General features: G+C 42.1%; 1 protein-coding gene across 4 annotated transcripts in view; it reads left to right on the top strand.

Annotated features, from left to right (window-relative positions):
• The first annotated feature begins 1,166 nt into the window (after window positions 1-1,166).
• Window positions 1,167-25,326, top strand: part of LOC105473032 (natriuretic peptide receptor 3) — an 87,486-nt gene continuing 63,326 nt past the window's right edge. For 2 of the 4 annotated variants that reach the window (XM_011726592.3, XM_071099053.1), the window contains exons 1-2: window positions 1,167-2,075; window positions 15,451-15,573. In XM_011726592.3, the coding sequence (XP_011724894.2) occupies window positions 1,955-2,075; window positions 15,451-15,573 (244 nt within the window). In that variant the 5' untranslated portion in view covers window positions 1,167-1,954. Of the gene's footprint in view, window positions 2,076-2,487; window positions 3,810-15,450; window positions 15,574-25,326 lie in introns of those variants that run through there. The other 2 variants (XM_011726591.3, XM_011726590.3) reach the window with 1 other exon arrangement.

The following is a 25,326-nucleotide window of genomic DNA, read 5'->3' as shown; positions in this document are numbered from 1 at the left end:
CCTTAATTCATCTAGAGAGTAAGGGGTGTCAGGCTGGGTGATTTAAGTCTTCTGGCCTGAAGATTTAGAACTACATATTTACACAAACTTTTAGTTGGTTGCAAAAATTCTAATTTGATGGAAAGTAAACAAACCCATAACACTGAAATCCATACACTTACATTACTTGGTGGGTCCTCCTATAATCTTGTGACTCTTTTCATTTGAAAAGGTTTTAAAAAATCTTAATTGTTGCTCCTTGGAATTCATAAGGGGTGTTTTGAGCCTCAGCAAAAGCATAACACTGGCATTTGTTTTTTATTCGTTCCGCTGCATGGTTTGGGGTCTCTTCCCTTCCGCAGGTTGGTCTTGTTGGTGCTCTTAAGTGTGACAAACTGCAAGTCGAGAGCTCTTGTCCAAAAGCTGCGGAGAGGCTACGGGCACTCACCCCTAACTTAGGTGCACTGCCCTGCTGTTGAACTGCGGGCGAGGTTGGTTTGCATCTGGGATGGGACAGGCGTTCACACTGGTGCCACTGAAACCCCAGGCTCTCCGCATAAACCCACACCACACACAGCAGAATCATATCGCCATTGGCTGGTGTTCCCCAGACACAGGGCATACCGCGGAGTAACAGGAAACCCTGGTTCCTTGATGTCTCCTGGCAACCAGTTTTGAAACCCATTAAGACCCTTGGAATTCATGATTTAGCTCTTGTTTTGTTGTTGTTGTTGTTCTTTTTTTTTTTTTTTTTTAAATCCATGCTGTCATAAATGCCTGTCGTTCTGCAAATTCAGGAAAGATGTAATTGCTGTGAAGCACTAAATCTCAATTTTCAGTGTGTGTGGATTACCTGTTTGTGGAATTAAATTTTATACAGACGTCTCTTTTGCTCCTGGTTAGTGGCGCTAATTAAATAAATGGAAATTCTCGCAGGAATTAGAAGCTCCTACTTAACGGGGAAGATTTCAGGATCACAGTGCATAATCTGAAATCTAAATTTCCCAGAAGCTGAAACATTACCCATAGTCACATTGACGTTTCCAGAAAGAGTGATGAGAGTGCTGTTAAGGGCGGCGAGCGCTGACGCCAGAAGTTGCCATATCTCCAGAAACCCCAGTTTGCCTTTTTACCCGTCGCAAGTGAGAACCAGAGCGCATTAGGGCCTCGGAGTAAAAAACGCTGGGACTGCCTCACCGGGGTTGAGTCGGGTGCAAGTTTCTGCCGAAAGAGGGCGTTGGTCTGAGACTAGAAGAAATTTGTGGATACGGACGCCTAGTTAAATGAAAGACCATTTTAACACATTTTCAATGTATTTAAATGTGCAGGACTTAATTGTCAGAATTCTCCCTCCTAGTGTAGCACGTTCACATTGCAAATGACTTGCAGAAGAAGGTCCAGTTCCGTTTTGACCTGCCCAGCCGCACGGCGGACTCCCGCGATGCTCCTCTGGTCACGGACTTCTCCAGAGCCGCTTCCCTCCGGTCTCCACCGCTGTTGTGGCTGTGGCCAGTGAAAGGACTGGGTCTCCGAGGCAGAACTTTTCTTGGCGTCGCAGAACCACGGCACAGTGCCTGGAGCGCTCCAGATGAGGAGCGGTTGGATCTTTGAGCGCTCAGGTTGGAGGGGAGCGTGTGTCGTACTCGGGGGACCTACCGGGAACGTTTTGGGAAAGGCAGTCCCTTTATTTAGGTACCTGGTTTAGCAAACAAAGCCCCGAGGACGCTTTGGGGATGCTTTCCAAGCTTTGTGACACCTCCAGAAGTTGAACCGTTCGCTCGCCTTTGGGAGCAACAAGTTTCACTTTCCTGCGCTCAGTCAGCTGACGGAGGGTCCATGAACTGGGACACTGTGACCCCGGCACCACTGCGATTCCAGCGCGAACCTGCGTGGCCCAGCGGGAGGGGGCTGGCTCGGGGCTGAGGAAGGCGGGGTGTGGGTGACGCCCGGGCCAGCCGGGCACACCAGGTCCGCGATGGAGCCATCTGCACTGGGACCTTGGTCCTTGTTCCCTGACCTTGCACCGAGGGACCAGGAAGGTCAGGTGCTCGCCTCCCGTCGGTGCGTCGGGAGGGAATGTGGCCGCAACCAGAAAGGTGAGAGCAAGCGGCACCTAAGGATTATTGCACCGAAACCACAATTTCTAGAACCATCCCTTTCTCCCAGTCCTGTTGTTGTTGTTTTCTTTTTTTTTGCACGGTGTGTGTGTGTACGTGTGCGTGCGCGCGCGCATTTCTCTACTTTAAAGCACATTTCCTTGTTTAAAGCCAGGAGCTGGAGCTGGCAAGGGAGAGGCGGGGATCGCAGAGGCACGCGGCGTGGTGGGAGCTCCTGCCGGTGCAGACGTGGGCGATTTCAGCTTTAAGGAAAAGGCCGAGGGCCGGCGGGGAGTGGTGGTTAGGGACAGGGGCGCGATGGGTAGGGAAGGGGTGCGGGGAGGAGCCCTGATGTAAGAATGTTAATGAGAGACTCCCCCAGCCCAGCCCCCACTTCTTCCCACCCCTACCCACCCTACCCGCTGGAAATACAAGCCCGGCCTCGGAGCGCCATGTGTGGTAACACGCTCAGCCGCTGCCACGCTATTTAAACGCGGGCTATGGATCCAGGAACCGGCGCGAATCAATGAGATCAAACGCGAGGGAGATGCATCGTCAATTACAAACACTTGGACAAGTCTAACTTCTTTTTTTCTTTTACAAAAACGCTTTCAAAAGCAACCTTAGCAACGCCCAAATAAGAAGCCACCTCTAAGCAAAATAGTATATGTATAAAGGGAGGGCGAATATATACAAGTATATATGTATAGTACAGACGCACAGGTTTACACCCGGTGAACTTTTTCTTTTTTCTTTTTTTCTTTTTTTAAGAAAAACTAGTGACATTGCAAAGAAGGACGCTTCCTCTCTCTCTTTTGGCGCATTACTGAAGGGGGTATTCTATTTCGTTAAAGCGCCCAAGGGGGCGCAGGGACCTTGGAGAGAAGAGTGGGGAGGAAAGAGGAAGGGTGGGTGGGGGGCAGAGGGCGAGTCGGCGGCGAGGGCAAGCGCTTTCTTGAGGCACGATGCGGTCTCTGCTGGTGCTCACTTTCTCCCCGTGCGTCCTACTCGGCTGGGCGTTGCTGGCAGGCGGCACTGGTGGCGGTGGCGCTGGCGGCGGCGGCGGGGGCGCGGGCATAGGCGGCGGACGCCGGGAGAGAGAGGCGCTGCCGCCGCAGAAGATCGAGGTGCTGGTGTTACTGCCCCAGGATGACTCGTACTTGTTTTCACTGACCCGAGTGCGGCCGGCCATCGAGTACGCTCTGCGCAGCGTGGAGGGCAACGGGACTGGGAGGCGGCTTCTGCCGCCGGGCACTCGCTTCCAGGTGGCTTACGAGGACTCGGACTGTGGGAACCGTGCGCTCTTCAGCTTGGTAGACCGCGTGGCGGCGGCGCGGGGCACCAAGCCTGACCTTATCCTGGGGCCAGTGTGCGAGTATGCAGCAGCGCCAGTGGCCCGGCTTGCATCGCATTGGGACCTGCCCATGCTGTCGGCCGGGGCGCTGGCCGCCGGCTTCCAACACAAGGACTCTGAGTACTCTCACCTCACGCGCGTGGCGCCCGCCTACGCCAAGATGGGCGAAATGATGCTCGCGCTGTTCCGCCACCACCACTGGAGCCGCGCTGCGCTGGTCTACAGCGACGACAAGCTGGAGCGGAACTGCTTCTTCACCCTCGAGGGGGTCCACGAGGTCTTCCAGGAGGAGGGTTTGCACACGTCCATCTACAGTTTCGACGAGACCAAAGACTTGGATCTGGAAGACATCGTGCGCAATATCCAGGCCAGTGAGAGAGGTGAGCAGGGGCGCGTCCCGGACCCCGGGCCCTAACCCAACCGCTCTCCGAGGCTCTTCCTGCACACCCGTCCACTCTGCAGACCCCACTCCCCCTTGCGGCGCTGAGGGCGGGTACGCGCGGGCACTCGTTCAGGTATGCGCTGTGTGGCTGCGACGACCTTTGACGACCGCCCATCGCGGTCGAGGGGTGTACATAGAGGGTCCCAGGGAGGTGAAGGGGTTGGAGGGGAGGGCGTCTGAGCCCGCAGCTCCTGCGTGCCCAGGTCCAACAGGTGCTGTCAAACCACTTGGGTGCTTTTTCTTCCCGGTTTCCACTTTGCCAGCACTGGGCTGGCGATTAGGGGGCGCACTCCCAGTGACTGGCACCATCCACGGTCTGAAGCATCCGAGACGGAAAGAACTTGTTCCTCAGTCCTTTGCCGGCTTGCACCCCAACTTAGTGCGGAAGCGTCCGCGGACGCCTCGCAGCCAGGCGTCACCACTTGGCTGGCCAGCTCTCGAGGTTTCCCTGACTGTTGTTTCCACAGACCCCAGGTTTCTTTTAAAGGCTTGTTGAACCACTCTTCTCATTCCTTTCATTTCCCTTCCAGCCCCTTATAAACGAACTTCTGTGGTTTCCATCAAAAATGCCCCTGTGTGTCTGAATTCTGGCTGCACTCACTTCCCCCGGCGTGTTCTGCAACGCAGTCTCTAATGCGCCCAGAGCTAAGCTTTGCGGGAGTACCTTTAGAAGAAACGGGAGCTGAATCTTCTTTCCACCTGTCCTCCAAATTTTCTCCATGGGTCTTTGGGTGTTGGAATAAAACCCAAACTGAACAAAGGGCTCGAGGCTAAGGATGGTGGCTATGGCTGCGGGGAGCGGGTGGACGCGGACGTGTAATCGCCAGTGTGGCCCATTTTACTGTAGGGTAGAATCTGAGGGAAGGCGGGCTGAGATCCCAGCATAGCGGCGATCCCTCCTCCCTCCAGTCAGGGATTAGGAGCACAGCGATGAGGGAAAACGGTCTCTGCTCCCCCTCGGCGCTCACGCACCTGGAATCTGAGTGGTGCAATCCCGGCAAAGCTCCCCGAGACCCCAGTGCCACGCGAATGAGACCGAAGGGGAGCGGAGCTGAGCCAGGCGCGGGGTGCGTCCACAACTTGGCATGGCCGGGCACCTGGGCGTTGGTCGTAGGGGACAGCGCAACCTGAGGCCCAGGGCCCCAGGAACAGGTGAGAGTGGACAGAGAAGCCATCAATATTGGCGCTGCAGTCACCGCCTTGCCATCTTGGCCACCTGGGACTCACCCTTTAGAGCAAAGAGGCGAGAGGTGTTTGACAGTAGGAATGCCTGGCCAAGTTTTGAGCTCTCGAACTCCAGGCTGTCTGTGCCGAATCCCTGCCAGCCAAGCAGGCGGGGCGCGGGCTTTGCCGATTATGAAAAAGGGCACGTGTGTCCAACGGCTGCGGGCTTGCCACGCCTCGGCAAGGAACCCACATCTAAGCTCCCAACTCGCAGTCGCCGGGTTTCTGCAGCCTCCATGGGGGAGTCTGCGCCCCGGGCTGCTATGGTTCCCGGAACCTGCTTCTTTAGTTCTCGGCTTTCGAGGGCTAGGAGCTAAAAGTCAGAGACTTCCCAAGGCGGGCTGGGGCTTGGGGTGTGTCACCCTACGGGCGAGATCCGCGGTTTGCTGACTTGTCCGTAATGCCACTACCCTGTAGGTCCCAATGTCAGCGGCTGCCCCGGCGCACGTGGCCTGGGATACAAAACCAAGGGCGTGTGTGAGCCCAGAGGAGGGCAGATCGCTGCCCGGGCCCCTCAGCCTCACAGCAGTGGCTGAGGCCTGGGACTGGGCGGACAGCAGTGCCCTGGTGGGCCTGGGGACTGGTGCGCCCCGGGCTTCAGAGGACTAGGGCTGCAGTCGGCTGCTGGGAATTATTTTTTAATTCCAAAAGCCTTATAGACGTTCCGAAGTCTCCTTGCTTTTTTTTTTTTTTTTTTCCTCCAAGTTTGCATTGAGTGGTGAAAGTTTGCTTAACTGACCTGTATATTTTACAAGTGATAAGATTAGTATTTTACAATTCTTACTCTAAAAAAGATTTCCAACAGTGACCTGGCAGATATTTAGAAATAGGAAACACAAGTTTCTCCTCTAATCGTCCTCGCCCTGCCACCCTGAAATTCCTTACACTCAAGAGAGAAAGTTGCCTAATAACAAAGCTCTCTTAGGGGACCTTTTACAAACACATTGAAATAACACAGTTACTTTACCATAAGAAGTTAATGTATTAAATAGGGCTTCGGTATATGGTTGCAGTGAAGTTTGTGGCTCGGTCACCGACTGGGGATCTTGGACTGCTATGAAACCTCTGTACCTCAAGCTCCTTAGGTAAAGTGGGGGTAGTCAGAGCACCCACGTCTTTGGGAAACTGGGAGGGTTAGAGGAGCTAACCCAGGAATGCGTGGGAGCAGTGCCAGGCGAATACAAAGTGCTCAATAAATGTGCGGTTTCATTGTAGTTATTGTTTTATATATGATGACAATCACCTTTACCCCAAGGGTGAGGCCATGCCATGGGAAAGAACCCTGGACTGAGATGCAGATGCTCTGGACTTGGCTGGTTTCCTTATGTGAGTTTTCTTCTCTGTGAAGCAATGTGTGGGGTGAGAATCAGGCCTCTTCAAACTGATATTCTCACCCAAGTGTGAAAATGCAGCTGACAGTATTTTTGCTTTTGAAAATTCCCTATTAAGCATTATGAATTAAAGTAGAGAGAGTTCCTCCCTCTTTTGGTGAGAACATTGACATTACTTTTTTTTTGGACTTAAGTTTCTCTTTAAAACCAAATCACACATGTTTGAACAAGTAAAACACTGACATGCCAGCATCTCAAATAATAATGCGACTAAAATTTCACATGGCGTACTATAGAAAGAAAAACTAAGGGACGTCAATTATTCCTTCATTTTAAGGATTTACCATCTAAGTCAATAATTTAAAATCTTTTTTTCCTGTCATGTCTTTTGCTAATACCACTAAAATAAACAGACCTGAACATATATTATTTTTAAAAACAATGATCTTTATTTAAAATGGATTTTCTTATACAGCCAGCTACTGCCCTCAGTATTCCACACACTTAACAATAAATTTAGTTTTAAAAAGACAGGCTTAGAAATAATTTTTTCAAGCAATAAAAGCCAGTAGTTGTTTTGTCGATGCACTTTATATGGTGCAGAACTAGAAGTATCCTAATGCAAATGTTGTTATGTGAAGAACTGTAGTTGTATCCTTTTAGTTATTAGTATGTCATTAATCTGGGCCTGCATAATGACTGTATAACATTATACAGTTGGTAGAGATAGAGATAACAGTATTTAATCCATACAAGAGTCATTTATTTTTAGAATTAGTCTGGGGTAAATGACCGAGTGGTCAGTCAGCAGCATTTTTAAGGAAAGAACCCATGATAAGTGTAAAATAACTAACACAGCAGGGGAAAAAAGTAGCTTTGTAGGCTGCAGTGTGGAAATTCTAAAGGCCTTTGGAGTAGATGGAGCTTTATGAACAACAGAAATAAAGATTCAATCTCCATTTTGCAAACAATATCCATTGCTATGTAGTGTAGAAACAACCAGAGGGAAACTTTTTTGAAAAAAATTAGATTTACTTTTTACCAAAGTTTAGTTCTACAGCTATAGAAAGTGAGAAAACTACACAAGGTTTATGAGGATAAAAAGGTTCCTGTCTCCTACTCTCCATTTTTCACTCTCAATTCTTGTTAGCTGTTCCTGTAGGTATTGGCCTTCATATCTCTTAATAACATGCTACTTTTTTTTCAGTTTTAGGTCTTATCTCTTGGAATCCTAGTGGAAGAAAATTCTCTTCTCGATCATTCTATTGCCTGTTAACCACACATGCAAGCTTTCTTTCCAGTCATCTTTCCAATATGGTTGTGTCAAAATTTTTCTCAGTAGGCTGAGACAGGAGGATTGCTTGAGTCCAAGAGTTTGAGGCTATGGATTGCACTATTTGAATAGCCACTGCATTCCAGCCTGGGCAATGTAGCTAGACCCCATCTCTTACACAATCTTTTTAGTTAGCCCAGTATTCAGTATAAGCATTATCATTACTTTCTAAACGATAGTTAAGGTTAAGTCACATAGGCTCTTATGTTGCCATTTCCTTTTTTCCCCTAGTTATTTTCCTTGGAGTTAAAAAAGTCCATTTTTGTTTATTTGCTTAATTTCCTATGGATTTATAATTAAGTAATCTTCTAATTCTTTATTTTAAATCTCCTGAGTTTTTTTTTTAAATTATGCTACTTTAAGTTCTAGGGTACATGTGCACAATGTGCAGGTTTGATACATAGGTATACATGTGCCATGTTGGTTTGCTTCACCCCATCAAGTCATCATTTGCATAAGGAATTTCTCCTAATGCTATCCCTCCCCCAGTCCCCCAACCATCAACAGGCCCTGGTGTGTGATGTTCTCCACCCTGTGTCCAAGTGATCTCATTGTTCAATTCCCACCTATGAGTGAGAACATGTGTTTGGTTTTCTGTCCTTGTGACAGTTTGCTGAGAATGATGGTTTCCAGCTTCATCCATTTCTCTGCAAAGGACATGAACTCAGCCTTTTTTGTGGCTGCATAGTATTCCGTGGTGTATATGTGCCACATTTTCTTAATCCAGTCTATCATTGATGGACATTTCGGTTGGTTCCAAGTCTTTGCTATTGTGAATAGCACTGAAATAAACATACGTGTGCATGTGTCTTTATCCAGCATGATTTATAATCCTTTGGGTATATACCCAGTAATGGGATGGCTGGGTCAAATGGTAATTCTAGTTCTAGATCCTTGAGGAATCACCACGCTGTCTTCCACAATGGTTGAACTAATTTACACTCCCACCAACAGTGTAAAAGTGTTCCTGTTGCTCCACATCCTCTCCAGCATCTGTTGTTTCCTGACTTTTTAATGACTGCCATTCTAACTGGCGTGAGATGCTATCTCATTGTGGTTTTGATTTGCATTTCTCTGATGACCAGTGATGATGAACATTTTTTCATGTGTCTGTTGGCTGTATAAATGTCTTCCTTTGAGAAGTGTCTGTTCATATCCTTTGCCTACTTTCTGATGGGATTGTTTGTTTTTTTCTTGTAAATTTGTTTGAGTTCTTTGTAGATTCTGGATATTAGCCCTTTGTTAGATGGGGAGATTGCAAACATTTTCTCCCATTCTGTAGGTTGTCTGTTCACTCTGATGGTAGTTTCTTTTGCTGTGCAGAAGCTCTCTAGTTTAATTAGATCCCATTTGTCTATTTTGACTTTTGTTGCCATTGCTTTTGGTGTTTTAGTCATGAAGTCCTTGCCCATGCCTGTGTCCTGAAAGGTATTGCCTAGATTTTCTTCTGGGTTTTTTTTATGGTTTTAGGTCTAGCATTTAAGTCTTTAATCCATCTTGAATTAATTTTTGTGTAAGGTGTAAGGAAGGGATCCAGTTTCAACTTTCTACAGATGGCCAGCCAGTTTTCCCAGCACCATTTATTAAATAGGGAATCCTTCCCCCATTTCTTGTTTTTGTCAAGTTTGTCAAAGATCAGATGGCTGTAGATGTGTGACATTATTTCTGAGGGCTCTGTTCTGTTCCATTGGTCTATATCTCTGTTTTGGTACCAGTGCCATGCTGTTTTGGTTGCTGTTGCCTTGTAGTATAGTTTGAAGTCAGGTAGCATGATGCCTCCAGCTTTGTTCTTTTTGCTTAGGATTGTCTTGGCAATGTGGGCTCTTTTTTGATTCCATATGAACTTTAGAGTAGTTTTTTTCCAATTCTGTGAAGAAAGTCATTGGTAGCTTGATGGGGATGGCATTGAATCTATAAATTACTTTGGGCAATATGGCCATTTTCATGATACTGATTCTTCCTATCCATGAGCATAGAATATTATTCCATTTGTTTGTGTCCTCTTTTATTTTATTTTATTTTTGTTGAGCAGTGGTTTGTAGTTCTCCTTGAAGAGGTCCTTCACATCCCTTGTAAGTTGGATTCCTAGGTATTTTATTCTCTTTGTAGCAATTGGGAATGGGAGTTCACTCATGATTTGGCTCTCTGTTTGTCTGTTATTGGTGTATAGGAATGCTTGTGATTTTTGCACATTGATTTTGTATTGTGACACTTTGCTGAAGTTGCTTATCAGCTTAAGGAGATTTTGGGCTGAGATAATGGGGTTTTCTAAATATACAATCATGTCATCTGCAAACAGGGACAATTTGACCTCCTCATTTCCTAATTTAATACCCTTTATTTCTTTCTCCTGCCTGATTGCCCTGGCCAGAACTTCCAACACTATGTTGAATAGGAGTGGTGAGAGAGGGCATCCCTGTCTTGTGCCAGTTTTCAAAGGGAATGCTTCCATTTTTTGCCCATTCAGTATGATATTGGTTGTGGATTTGTCATAAATAGCGCTTATTATTTTGAGATACATTCCTTCAATACCTAGTTTATTGAGAGTTTTTAGCATGAAGCATTGCTGAATTTTGTCAAAGGCCTTTTCTGTATCTATTGAGATAATCATGTGGTTTTTGTTGTTGGTTCTGTTCACGTGATGAATTACGTTATTGATTTGCATATGTTGAACCAGCCTTGCATCCCAGTTATTTTGTAGATATTTTGCACAGTTGGCCACTGTGGGTTCTTCAGCATCCTCCTGGGGCTTCCATCACCTGTCTGTAGAGCTAGATCCCTGTGTGTTTCTCTTTTTTGATTATGTTTCTGTTTTGGTGGAGCACATCTACCAAGAGCTTTCTGAGAAAGGATGAATAAGGCCGAAAGTTTGAGATGTTTTGTGACTAAAAATTTTCATTATACCTTTATACATAATTATAGTATTCTAGGTTGGAAATAATTTCCCTCAAAATGTGACAGTATTGCTTTACTGTCTTCTAAATTCTAACATTGTTATTAGAAATCTGGAATCAGTTTGGATTCTGAACTTATTGTTCGTTGCTTTGCTTTCCTGGAAATTTTTAGACTCTTCTCCTCTTCCTTGTGTACTCAATAGGCCTCTTTTATCCAGAAACTCATATCTTTTAATTCTTTTAATTCTGGGAATACTTCTTAAATTATTTCTGTGATACTTGTATCCTTTTCATTTTCTCTATTTCCTCTTTCTAGGTTTTTTTCTAATTTGGATGCTAGACCTCTTGGAATAATCCTCTACTTTTCTTACCTTCTGTTTACCACCTATCTTTTTTTTTTTTTTTTTTGTAATTCATCTTGTTTGGATATTTCCTTGGCCACTTTTAAAGTTACTGTTGAGTTTTTCATTTTTGGTATCATATTTTCAGTGTGTAGGACATGGCATACTCTGCTTTGCTTCCATGCAGTAATATCCCTCTTTTCCTTCTAAATTTAGAATTAACTGGAAGTTGGGTACAGTAACCAGATGGAGAATATGAATATATCCCTATTATTGATAAAACCAGTTGAACATGGATTTAGATCTATTTCCAAAAGGGCCTGCTTGCTATTACTTCCTCCCAGAATTAGGCAGGAATATCTACTAAATCACAGACAGTGCCATTTAGCTGCAAATCTCCCCTGCTAACTCTTGACCATGTGACAAAAGAAGCCCATGATGTGTGCTCTCTGCAAACAGCCACAACCCAAAGAAGAAGGAAGAAAAGACTGAGCCAGCGTACTCAGTTTTAGGCTCAACAGTCAGACATTTCACTTCTTTTCCTCTTGTTGGGGGTGAGGGGAGGGAAAATGAAAGCACATTGAGAGATGAGAAATGTTAAGCCATTAGAGGTTTCTCCCAATGAAAACTTGAGGTTTTGGAAATAACTATTCCCCGGATTCAGGGATACTACCTGGAATGTTTTTGATGCTCTGAATTGATACCTCTTTGCATTTCTCTCTGCTGTCCTTAGAGTGATTGCAAGAACATGATGCAATAGTGAGAAGTCATTTACAGAAGTAATTGTGGGAACCAGATGATGGAGGGTGGCATGGAACATTGAAAGTTCTTTGGCAAGGAGGATAAAATAGAGTAGAATGAGGAAAAGTCTATACATAAAGTTAGAGTTACATCGTCATCCCCTCTTTTAGAATTTTAACAATTTGACCCAAAATTAATATTTATGTATTTAACTATACTGAGATACAACAAAAACTGCCTTAATTAACCTCCATTTATGTAGGTCGCAGGATTAGCTGATGTTCTCTGTTCTCTATAAATCTTATCACTTGTTGGTAGATGCTGGCAGCTAGTAGAGTTCTCCTGAGTGTGCCACACACTTCTCATACTTCTTCATATATTTTCTAAGAGTTGTCCCCAAGTCCGTTGATGCTGGTTGTGCTTATTATGATAAATATGTAATTTAATTAGTTATTATATAAATTGATGAAACATAAGCAGGAAAAGAAAGTTATTTTAATTAGAACTATTCTAAACCTTTTGATTGTATAAAGGCAAGTTACTAAAAATACTTGCTGTTCAATTAGGCATGAGTGAGACAACCCTAAGAGATTGGGGAGCATCATAAAAATCTAGGATCGTGTACTCTGACTGCTTTGCCAGTGTCATTAGGTGCTTGTTCCAGTTTGAACTGAAACTGGATGATAATGTGCATTATGGGTTTGGTTTATTCAAGAAAGACAATGCTCTGCCTATGAACTTGGAAATTAGGGCTTCCTTTTGAGTCTTAAATCACATGGCCAACACAAAATGGATAAGATCTAAAATAATCAAAATCTGCTTAGATAGACACAGTGCCACTCTATGTCTCTCTTGCTCAGTCTAAGTGGGTACTAACATTTACCGAAAGAATGTAGGCTGGGTCTGATGGCTCATGCCTGTTATCTCAGTACTTTGGGAAGCCCAAGATGGGCAGATCACTTGAGGCCAGGAGTTTGAGACCAGCCTGGCCAACATGGTGGAACTCTATCTACACAAAAAGTACAAAAATTAGCTGGGTGTGGTAACATGCACCTGTAGTCCCAGCTACTTGGAAGGTGCTGAGGTGGGAGGATCGCGTGAGCCCAGGAGATGGAGGTTGCAGTAAGCTAAGATTGAGTCACTGCACTCCAGTCTGGGTGACAGAGTGAGAGTCTGTCTCCAAACAAACAAACAAAATAACAACAACAAAAAACAAAACAAAGAATGTGTCCATCAGAAGGACTTGGTGGTGGTGGGGTGTCTGTTAGTTTGTTTTCTGTTGCTATGACAAAATACCACAGACTGGGTGATTTATAAAGAAAGAAGTTTATTTAGCGTATGGTTCTAGAAGCTAGGAAGTCCAAGAGCATAGTGCCAGCATCTTGTGAGGGCCTTCTTGCTGTGTCATAACACTATGGAGGGCATCACATGGTAAGAGAGCAAATTTGTGCCAACTCAGGTCTCTCTTCCTCTTCTTCTAAACTGCCAGTCCCATCTTAGGGGACCCACCCTGATGACCTTATCTAATCGTAAGTATCTACCAAAGGCCCCATCTCCAAATACCACCAACAAATGATTTTGAGCATTAAGTTTCCAACACATGAAATCTGGGGGACACAACCAAACCATAGCAGGAAGAGAGAGAAGGAGATGGGCCAGGAATGTAAAAATAGAAAAAAGGTGCCACAGAGGCCAGTGTTTAGGGAAACTTCAGGCAAAGTTTAGGAAAACTGGTCCTCTGGTCCTTGGACCCTGCCTGTTTGGTCCTGAACCAGATATATCTCTTAGATGGATGCCTAGGGTCATCAAGTCCTGGTGACTTTGACAGCTGAATCCTCTACTGGCCTCCTTGATTCTGATTTCATCCTTACTTGCATCCTACTGCTTATAATTTGTCTCTCCAGTTAGCATGCCCAGTTATAGGGCATGTTGACACAAATATATTCATAACCATCCTGGACCTCATTGAATTTAAATAGTATGCATTTCAGATTACCTACACATATCTGAGTTAGGTTATTGGAAACTTGCCCCTAAGCAATGATTCTACTCTCTATATGTTGACAGAATCAGGTTCTGCATCTTGGAATTGAGAGCCAGATCCTGGACTATGATCACTTGCTCGAAAAATGATGAGGGCTGCTTGGTGGCCAATCAGCCAGAACTTCCCAGAACCTCCTGGAGACATCTACTCTTGGAATCCACATTCTTCAAACTTGTCCAGCCTCAGTCCCTTGTTGAATGTGTTATGGGACACCTTGACTCTTTGTTCATTTAAGAGGCTAGAATCAAATCAGAGGTAAAACAAGGGTCTAAGTCATAACAAATAATTAGGAGTTTCTTTGAAAACTTTCTTACTGAGGCATCTTGGAATTGATTATCCCAAATATATACCTATACTTTCAGGGCAGAAACAACACCTACTCCCATTGTTACAGATCTTTAAGAATTTTGTATTGTTTTAGAAACTTTTTCTCTAGAGCTTTTATGCTGTACACCTAGCCCTTCTGGGGTATGAAATGTCAGAGTCATGATCTAACACTGAATTAACGTGTGCAGTAAACTAAATATCAACAAGAGCCCAACCTCCATGCAGGTTGCCAAGGCTGCTTTGGCATAGCCTGAAGTTTGTTTTACGTCTTTCAGCACCCATGCTTTTACAAAGAATATACACATCTTGGAGGGCTGGCATGCATCGTGATAATGCGGTTTATAGCACCCAGGTCTCTCCAGGTCTCTCTGCACAGTATGTGTGCAGCAAAACACAGTGGATCTGGTCACGGAGACCTGGGTCTATCAACAGGGGTCAAATTGACTGGGTAATGGTCAAGCCCTACTTCACTCTAGCCTGTGTAGCCCTTATATGGTAGGCAACAATATCCAGTTCGAGAGGCTTTCGAGTTGTGTGAAGCCTCTTGAATCCAACAGTGTGGATATAAACTGAGAGAACAGGGGAGAGACACCTGGAATCTTACAAATGATTTCTTATGTATGTTGAGACAACCTGAAAATAATGTTTTAAAATTCAAACAGCAGAAAGCTTGTAGCACTCCCTGAATCCTCTGATTTGTCAAGTTAATGTTCTCTCTAAAATCATTAAGTTTGCTTTTTCAGGAGAGTGCATTTACTATGCTATTAAGTATAAAAAGCAGTTGACAATTTTCACTATCTTATATTGGGCAAATCTGGTGATTTATTTGATGCAGTTTTTTTTTAAAAAGAACTTTTTTCTTTTTTTTAAAAGAAAAGGTCCAGAATCCAATCCAGCATCACACACTGTAGTCAGTAGCCTATTCCTTTAAGCCTCTTTCAGTCTAGAATGTTTCCTCAGCCTGTCTTTGTTGTTCATGAAATTGACCATTTTAAAGAGCATACGCTGATTTTCTACAGACCATCCCCCAAGTTGGGTTTGTGACTTTCTTCCTTCTGATTAGATGTAGACTGCCCATCTAGACATTTTGGTCCTTAGAGTGTTATTCCACGTGTCCCATGAGTGTGTGTTCCCATGGTTGGTGATGTTGGCTTCCATCTCTTGGTTATGGAGGTGTCTGCTAGGTTCCTCCATGGTCCATTTGTAGTTTATAAGTGATTGTGAGGAGATACTTCAGGACCATACAAGTATCCCATTCCTTGTCAGATGCCCCTCACTGGTGTCAGCATGCTCAAAGTGCTCTGCAAAGGGGTGCCTCATGTGTGTTGTTTGTTCCTCCCCTAGTGGTGATCATGTGTGCGAGCAGTGACACCGTCCGGAGCATCATGCTGGCGGCACACAGGCATGGCATGACCAGTGGAGACTACGCCTTCTTCAACATTGAACTCTTCAACAGCTCTTCCTATGGTAACTCTGCTTCCACTTTCCCCTCCTCTGCTAAGGTTCCAAGAGAGGTTATCAGATGCCGATGAATGGTGGGTTGGATAAATAATATGTGGTACATAAACACCATGGAATACTATGCAGCTATATAAAAGAATGGAATCATGTCCTTGGCAGCAACATTAATGGAGCTGGAGGCCATGATCCAAACAAATTAAAGTGGGAACAGAAAACCAAACACTGCATGTTCTCACTTATAAGTGGGAGCTAAACATTGAGCACACATGGACATAAACATGGAAACAATAGGCACTGGGGACTCCTGGGGGTGGTGGGGATGGGTTAGAAAACGCTGTTGGGTATTTACATTCACTACTTAGGTGATGGGAAACATACTCCAAACCCCAGCATCACACAATATTTCCATGTAACAAATCTGCACATGTACCCCTTGTATCTAGAATAAAAGTTAAAATAAAAAACAAGGGGGTTGTGAGAAAGATTCAAAAATTTGAAATATGTCCATAAATGCGATTGCCATAAATGCAATTTTGGAAATTTGTGACTCTGAACACTCCTACAGCTTCTCAAATTTCTTGAATTTGCTTGATCTCTAACAATTCAATTAGAGCAAAAAGATACCATAGTCCTGTGATGTCAAGACTCCTGTCTGGGTATGAGCGTAGCCCAGTCCTGCACTCCAAATGATCATAAATCCAGGTCCCAAAGACCCCTTGTCCAGTGCTTTTCCAACTGCATGTTGCTATCATCATGAAAGTATCATGAACAGAATAATTTCAATGAGATTTGGGCAGAATTTTTAATAGAATGGAATAGACTAGAACATAACACTACTGAACAGGTAAAGGTGTGTCACACTTAGCATGTGTATTGTTTTAGAAAGTTTTTACTTTAGTAATATTATTGCACATTTGTGTGTATATGTGCATGTTACACCTGTGTTTACAATGGGCCACAGTGTGAAATAAAATAACTGTTATTGCAAATTGAGGTAAAAATCATTTGAAAGCTACTGTTCCCAGTCCCCTTTCTTTCAGATTACTGCACCTTAAACCTCTCCTATAGAGAAATTGTGAGCCACTAATGTATAGAGTTGAAAGCATTTAATTCCCTATAATGAATCTGGGGAAGTTTGCAGGGTTCCTGTTATGGAGGGTGTTTAAGGAGATCATAAAGATAATAGGTACAAGACATTTCTCCCCCAAATGTGGTTAGGGCTCTCTCTGAAGCAGACAGCACAGGGCTACAGAACATGTTCTCAAACGCTGCATGCTGGCTGCTCAGAGTGGAGCAGTGGTAAGGGAAGTGTAAGTGTGTATATCACAAATGGCATGTTTATACTGAGCTTCACGTCCCAGTTCTTGCTGATGAGATATAGTTGGACAGGATCTAAACCTTAAAACATAAGCCCCGGTTTCCTGCTCTGATATCCTGGTTTACTGGAGCAGTACATCATTGTGCATATACAGATAATAAAACACACTTATCATGGAGATAAAGAAAAGTTGATGAAACAAAAGTAGCCACTGCTTCCTGTAGCGGATAAAATTGGAGATTTGAGGTTTGCAAGATAAACACCCTATTTTGCCCTCCTTGCTGCCATGATGGTCTTTTCCTCTCTGTTTCACACAAGCAGAGTGGTGGTTTCACTTCTTGACTCAAGATCAGAATGCAGTTTTACTACGAGCTGCAGGGTTGAGTTCATTGAAATAATGGTAGAAACTAGTGAAAATGAAAAACATGTATGTTGAGTTTTGCAAGTTGGCAACTACAAATACAGAATTTAGAGGCAGTGCATGTGAATTTAGAGACATTAGGTCTGGCAAGTACCTAATACAAATGTTAGGTACTAGAATTCCTCTCATCCACAGATAAAGCCTTTATTACTTTTCCCTGTTAATTACAATACGTGAGTATTGTAGACAATTTAGAAAACACAGAAAAGCACGGGAAAGTAAATAAGTTATCATAATTCTGCCACGCAGACAAAAGTACATTGATAATTTTTAGAAGTATGTACATCCTGCCTATTTTATAAATATATGTCTTACAAAAATATTCTTCAATATATTGATCATACTATTTATGGTATGGCTCTATGTTCTTTCATAATGTTGATAATCATCTTTTATAAGTCTTATTTTTCAATATTGATGTTGTTCCCAGCTTTTTGCTATTAAGAACGGTGCTGTGTTGAGTATACACACACACATATACACACACTCTCTCTCACATATTTGTACATATATATATCATCTGTAAAATAAATTTCTAGAAGTAGAATTGCTGGCTCAAAGGTTATGTGCTTTTAATCTTTTTTTTTTTTTTTTTTGAGACAGGGTCTCACCCTGTTGCCTAGGCTGGAGTATAGTGGCGTGATCTTGGTTCACTGTAGCCTCAACACCCTGGGCTCAAGTGATCCTTCTACCTCAGTCTCCTGAGTAGCTGGGACTACAGGCATGTGCCACCAAGCCTGGTTAATTTCTTTTATTTTCTTTAGAGACAGGGTTTCATCATGTTGCCTAGGCTAGGCTTGAACTCCTGGGCTCAAGTGATCTGCCTGCCTCAGCCTCCCAAAGTCTAAAGGGACTACAAGCATGAACCACCATGCTGCCTGCCATTTAGGTTTTGATAGATATTGTTCATTTTTACTTTTGCAGCAAAGTGTGTAATTATCTGTTTTCTTGTAACCTTGTCAACCCTGTATAATCTAACTTTTACCTTATTTTATTTAATTGAATTTCTTTTTATGTTTATAAGCAAAGTTTTGCAGTTTTCTCATTTATATTGTGCATTTTTCTTGTGTTTGTTCTTAGGTATTTTATGTTTTTTGGTTGTTATTATGATCATGATCTTTTCCCATTGTATTTTGGAATGCTATTTATGTAGAGAAGCAATGAGTTCTTGTTTATTTATTTTGCAAGAATTCTACTTATTAAAATCCTCTGCTCTAATAGTTTTTGTATCATTTCAAATAACAATGACAGTTTTTTCCTCCATTTTGATAGTTGAACATCCTATTTCTTATTCTTTTCTCATTGCATTGGCAAGAACTTCCAGAATAATATCATATAACGGGGGTTATACTTTAAATTTTGACTTCTGTCATGAAGTAGATGGTAAAGTACCCTTTTATTCCTAGTTTATCAAGTCTGATTTTTAAAATCAGAAATGAATATTGAATAATATCAAATGCATTTGACCTGTTCTCCTAATAAATTTAAAAATATTGGGCCACCATGGCATTCTTGGAATCAAGTGTACTTTGTCATGATGATTTTTTAAAAGATATATTGTTGAGTTTAAGTTTTTAGTGTTTTATTTAGGGTTTTGGATCCATATTCATGAGTGAGATTCAAGAGCACTTTTTGGCTGGACTGCAGTGGCTCATGCCTTTAATGCTAGCACTTTGGGAGGCCGAGGCAGATGGACTACCTGAGGTCAGGAGTTCAAGACTGCCTGGCCAACATGGTGAAACCCCGTCTCTACTAAAAATACAAAAATTAGCTGGGCGTGGTGGTGTGCGCCTATAATCCCAGCTACTTGGGAGGCTGAGGCACGAGAATCGCTTGAACCTGGGAGGTGGAGGCTGTAGTGAGCTGAGATCTCACCACTGCACTCCAGCCTGGGCAACAAGAGAGAAACTTGATCTCAGAAAAAAAAAAAAGTATTTTTTTGGGACGACATTGCCAGATTTTAGTATCAGGTTCTTATTAGCTTTATAGAATTAATTGAGATACTTTCCATTGTTTTCCATGCTCTATAACAATTTTGATACCATAGGAATATTCCTTGAAATAAAAAAAAAGTTCAACTCTGTATTTGCACCTAACTTCTTTCTGGAAGTAATTTTTGGACAACTTAAAAAAACTCTTCTATAGTGAAATAATTTCACACATAAAAAACTTACAAAAAATGTAAGTTGAGAATCACTTATTTGAAATTCTTGGTATTAAAGTGTTTCAGATTCCAAGTTTTTATTTGGATTTTGGAATCTTTGTGTGATATATATATACGTGTGTGTGTGTGTGTGTGTATATATATATATATATATATATATATATATATATCTGTAAAATGAGACATCTTGGAGATGGGACCCAAGTCTAAACATGAAATTCATTTATGTTCCATATACCTTATACACATAGCCTAAAGATAATTTAACTTTTTCCCTAAGGATGCCGAATAATCTGTATATCGTGTGCCTGTGTTTTGACCCATCACATGAAGTCAAGTGTGGAATTTTCCACATGTGGTGTTATGTTGTTATGTTGGTGCTCAAAAAGTTTTGAATTTTGGAACATTTTGGATTTCCCATTTTTGGAGTAGGATGCTTAATCTGTATAGAGACTTCATGTACAGTTATGTGTTGCTTAATGATGAAGATACATTCTGAGAAATGAGTGGTTAGGCAGGTTCAGCATTGTATGAACACCATAGATGGTTTTCATACAAACCTAAATGGCATATAGCTTACTACACACCTATGCTATACGGTATAGCTTGTTGCTCGTAGGCGATAAACATGTACAGCAAGTTACCATACTGAATACTGTAGACAGTTATAGCACAATAGGATTTGGGTATCTAAACATAGATTCTATCTAAGCATAGAAAAGGTATAGTAAAAATACAGTTTTATAACATTATGGGACTGCTGTCATATATGTGGTTTGTCATCGACTGAAATGTTATTTGGGGCTTGACTGTACATATTTTACCAAGCTTACTCTAATGTTACCAGATAACCATAGTACAATGATCAAAACAGGGAAATTAATGTTGGCACAATATTATTAACTAAACTACAGGCCTATTTGAAGTTTACCACCACTTCTCTAATGTCCTTTTTCTGTTCCAGGATCCAATCCAGGATCTCACACTGCCATTTAGTTGTTATGCCTCCTTTATCTCCTCCAGTATGTGATAGTTCCTCAGTCTTTCCTTCTTTCATGACTTTGACACTTAAAAAAAAAAGTTTTCACTATGACCAAGTGGGGTTTATCCCAGGGATGCAAAGTTAGTTGAGGATATTTGAAAAGCAATCAATTTAATCCATCACATTAAGGAAGTTAAAGAAAAAAAAATCACATGATCATATCAATAGATACAGAACAAGCTTTTAACAAAGTTCAACACCCATTCATGATCTTAAAAATAAAAAAAATAAAAAATAATAAAACAAGAAATATAGGGGAACCTGCTTAGGTTGACAAAGAATACTACAAAAACCTTACAGCTGATATCACAATTAATGGTGAAAGACTTAATGCTTTTCCCATAATATGAGAAACTAAGCAAGGATGTTCACCTTCATTACTCATTCAATTTGCCACTAGGGGTTCTAGCCAGATAAACAGGGCAAGAAAGGAAAATAAAAAGCATACAGGTTGGAAAAGAAGAATCTGCTGTTTTGTACAGATGTCATGGCTGTCTATGTATTGAATCCCAAATAATCTACAAAAATTCCTTAAAGCTATTTAATGAGTTTAGCAAGGTCCCAAGATACAGGTTCAACATACAAAAATCACTTGTGTTTCTATATTCTAGCAATCAACATGTAGATGTCAAAATCAACAATATAATATCATTTAGTCAAAAAAGAAACATTTAAAAAATGTAAACTAAAAAATATCTAGTTTTTGTTTTTTGCTGAAAACTACAAAACGCTGATGAAACCACTAATGAAAGAAATAAAAAAATGATCTATATTAATGAGAGACATACCTTGTTCATGAATTGGAAGACTCAACATGGTGAAGAGGACAATTTTTCCTTACATTGAGGTTAAGTAAATTTCTTATAAAAATTTCAACAAGTTTTTTTTAGATATAAGGAAGATTATTCTAACTTTGACACTTTTCATGAACCCATTATTTTGTAGAATGTCTTTCAATTTGGATTTATCTGGTATTTTTCCACAATGAGATTGAGTTTGTGCATTTTGGTGAGAATACTGCAGGCATGATGTTGTGTCCCTCTCATTGCATAATACCAGTGCATAAGAAGCCATACTATATGACTTATTGCTGGTGATGTTTGGGCAACTTTTTAACACTTCCTTTCCTATGAGTTTAATTTTTCTGCTTCTTGAAAATTCTACTACACAGAGTTATACAGAATGCTCTTACACAACTTACAAAGTATACTTGGGGTTTCTGATTAGATCCTTTATATTTTACATTTACACCATATTTGCTCTGACTTTGTGCTTTGGTGTTGTTCTGCCTGAGAGGCTCTGCCATGTACTAGCTGTTAGCTCTAAGAGCTAAGGGTTAAGAGATGGTTAAGGGCTTAATCTTTAACCCTGGCAAAGTAACATAACTCTGCCCTCCCCTGCAAGCCTTAGTTTCTTCTAATGAGAATAATAATACTTATCTTACGGCATCAGATTGAGTAATAAATGAGGTGATGTATATAAAATATCTTGCAAATTTCTCGGAATAACTATTTAATAAATGTTAGCTATATTTTATTAGTCCTAGTTTATTTTGACCATTACACCTAATACTTAAAAAATTATCTTAAGTTTATACATTTTTTTCTGTGGTGATAGGTTTATAGATAGATTTAAGGCCATACATTCTGTTATCAGGTTAGCCAATGTTAATATAATACATCCCAATCACCTGGGTGCGTTAGGAATTGCATCTTCATGCACCTAACCAAGAAGTCCAGTTGTAGTGATTTTAAATAAATGTAGAGATTTATTCCCTTACCTGAAACACATCCAGAGGTGGGAAGTTGAAGGCAGGGATGATGACTTCCTAATGTCATCAGGAGTCCAGGCTGGTTCTGTTTTCCTGCTACTCTTAATCTTAGTGCATAAAATCCATTCTCAAGATCAAATATGGTGGCTAGAGCTCCAGGGATCATGTGTTAATTCTAGGCAAGACAAAGAGAAAAGACAACAGGTAAAAAGAGACCCTCCTGGATGACGTGGTTCTCTGTGAAAGGCTTTCCTGGAAGCCCCACTCATTAACTTCTGCTTACATTTCACTGACTAGCTCTAGTAATAAGGGATATCAGGGAATGTGTGCTTTTAATTGGACTCACTGCTATCCTACATCAATTTAGGAATCTGTTACTAAGGAAGAAGACAGCGTGGATGTAGGAAGGCAACTGTCCATCTTCCACAGACTCTGAAGCACCTTTTTCCTTGGGGTAGAAGCAGTCAACAGAATCACATGGTGGGCAGAGTGACCTAGACCGAGCTTCTGCTATACATCAGTAGTAAAGGGCCTTGTTTGAAACTTTGTACCCCAATAATCAGATATATATGTTCATGAAAAGTTCTTCAACATCTACCTCTCCCTGGGCCTCTTCATACCAAACCCTATACTTTTTCTAGGAAAAGGCCTCTGTTTTATTTTATTTATTTTATTATTTATTACTATTTTATTTTATTTGTTTTTTGAGACAGTTTCACTGTTGTCACCCAGGCTGGATTGCAATGGCATGATCTCAGCTCACTGCAACCTCTGCCTCCTGTGTTCAAGCAATTCTCCTGCCTCAGCCTCCCGAGTAGCTGGGATTATAGGCATGTGCCACTAAGCCCGGCTAATTTTTGTATTTTTAGTAGAGACAGGGTTTCACCATATTGGCTAGGCTGGTTTCGAACTCCTGACCTCAGATGATCCACCTGCCTCAGCATGCCAAAGTGCTGGGATTACAGATGTGAGCCACCATGTCCGGCCAAGGCATCTAATTTTAGTCACTACTTATTTGATGTTGGATTGAAACAAACATATTGATAGAGTATCTATTTTTACTAATTACTAGATTGTTTGATCTTGGTGAGCACTCAAAAAAAGATTCTCAGATTTGCCCAAATTATGTGATTACAGGAGTTCAGTGGATAATATATTATGGGATAATTCAAGTGATTGAAAATAAGACATAAGTTAGGTTTTAAACATAGGTTTAAAAAAGTCTAGAAAGAAGGTAATATATATTGCCCCATAGAGCTTTTAAAGGCACCAGTTGACATTTTTGTCCATTGGCATTACCTACTTAGAAGGTAGGTTAGGTGGTAATTTATCTGGGCGATCCTGTCCAGAACTGTTATTATTGTAGAGCTTCCCTATCTTCCTGAGAACTCAGAGAGCACTAATTAAGATGAGAACAGAAGTTCAGTAGAGATTGGTGATGCACACAAATTAAATTATTTGACTGGCTAAAAATGGAAAAATAACAGAAAAACCAGGGAGAGATTAGAATTATGTTTTGCCATAAAAGTGATACATGTACATTAAAGTTAATTTGGAACACAGAAAAAAGAAAAAGAATTCTCACATAATTCATCAATCATAACAGCTGCTAAACAGCATTTTGGCACTTCCCCTTCTGATACTTTTTCCTCTGCTACATTTGTTTTTAATGTTTTTGTCAACCACTGCATATACAATTTTAAATCTTAGAACACCCAAACTCTGATGAAATGAGTGTACTTTGGGTAGGGCATTGGTATTTGGAGTCTGGCTTGCATTAGGATCTTGTTCCTATCATTTATTAGCTAAATGACTTTGGGCATGTTAATCTCCTTGAGCCTCAATTTCCTCATCTGTAAAATAGGGATTGTACTTAAATCTTTTTCAAAGAGTTGTTATGAGAATTAAAGAAAGAAATACTGCAGGTTAGAACAGCTGTGTGGAGCGTGCACAATGGTAGCCCCCATTAAGGGGTGCTGTTATTAACAATGGGTGTAATTGGACCAGCCTAGCCATGGCAAGCATGTGACAGTGGGTCGTTTGGAGAGGGTGGGGGTAAGCCAAGGAAGGCAGTGATTTTCTCTCCTTAAATGACCACCAGAGCTGAAGAGCCACAGTACTGTGGGGCCAGGCCAGGTGAATGCTAAGCATTCATTTCTTGGACAGATTCTGATGGCTCAGCTACTCATTCAGGTGACATATATTGAAAGTTTACTATGTGCTAGGTCCTATATAAGTACTGGGAACTACAGGATGGCACAGTTACCCCAACATGGGTACCCTTTATTGGCTGCAGCTCTTCAGCCACAGGGTTGCTGGGCATAGGGCTTGGTGCTGAGCAGACTACTTTTCTCTTTCATAAGTATTCTGGACCCAGTGCGAGCTTGGGTGTTTAATACGGCATTAGTATCCACCACTCCTCTGCAAGTGCTGTCCTCAAGGTCACCAGTGAGCTTCTCATGACCAAATCCATTAGCCTTACCTGAGACCATGCTTCCATGCCTCCAAAGCTGTGCCACCCAATGGAACTTTCTGCAATGACGGCTGTGTTCTAGTCTGTGCTGCCCAATATGGTAGCCACTAGCCACATGCGGCATTGAGCGCTTTAAATATGGCAAGTGTGACTGAAGAGCTGAATTTTTAATTTTAATTGCATTTAAATAGTCACACATGTGGCTAGTGGCTCCTCTGTGAGACAGCACTGCTCTAGAGCATTCAATCTTGTTGTCATCCATCCCTTTCTGGTAACCCTATGCTCTTAGCTTTGGCGACACAGCATTCTTCTGGTTCTCTGTTAGCTCCTCTCTGTCTCCTCTTACTCCTCTTGCCCACTAAAAATAGCATCCCCCCAAAGTGTCTGTGCTCTGCCCTTCTCCCTCTGCTTTCTGCACTGTCTTTCATGTCTGGCGAGGCAGCCCCTGGTTTCTAACTTGGAGCCGTGTAGAAATGACACCCAGCACGGTCTCTAATCCTCACTCCTCTTTTTGACTTCGGACTAGTGTTTCCACCTTTAGCCTGGTGGTCACTTGGACATTCTGCAGTC

This window comes from Macaca nemestrina, chromosome 6, assembly GCF_043159975.1.
Source record: "Macaca nemestrina isolate mMacNem1 chromosome 6, mMacNem.hap1, whole genome shotgun sequence".
NCBI lineage: Eukaryota > Metazoa > Chordata > Mammalia > Primates > Cercopithecidae > Macaca > Macaca nemestrina.
The sequence above is the reverse complement of the archived record's forward strand: the minus strand, read 5'-3'. Positions and strand labels throughout refer to the sequence as shown.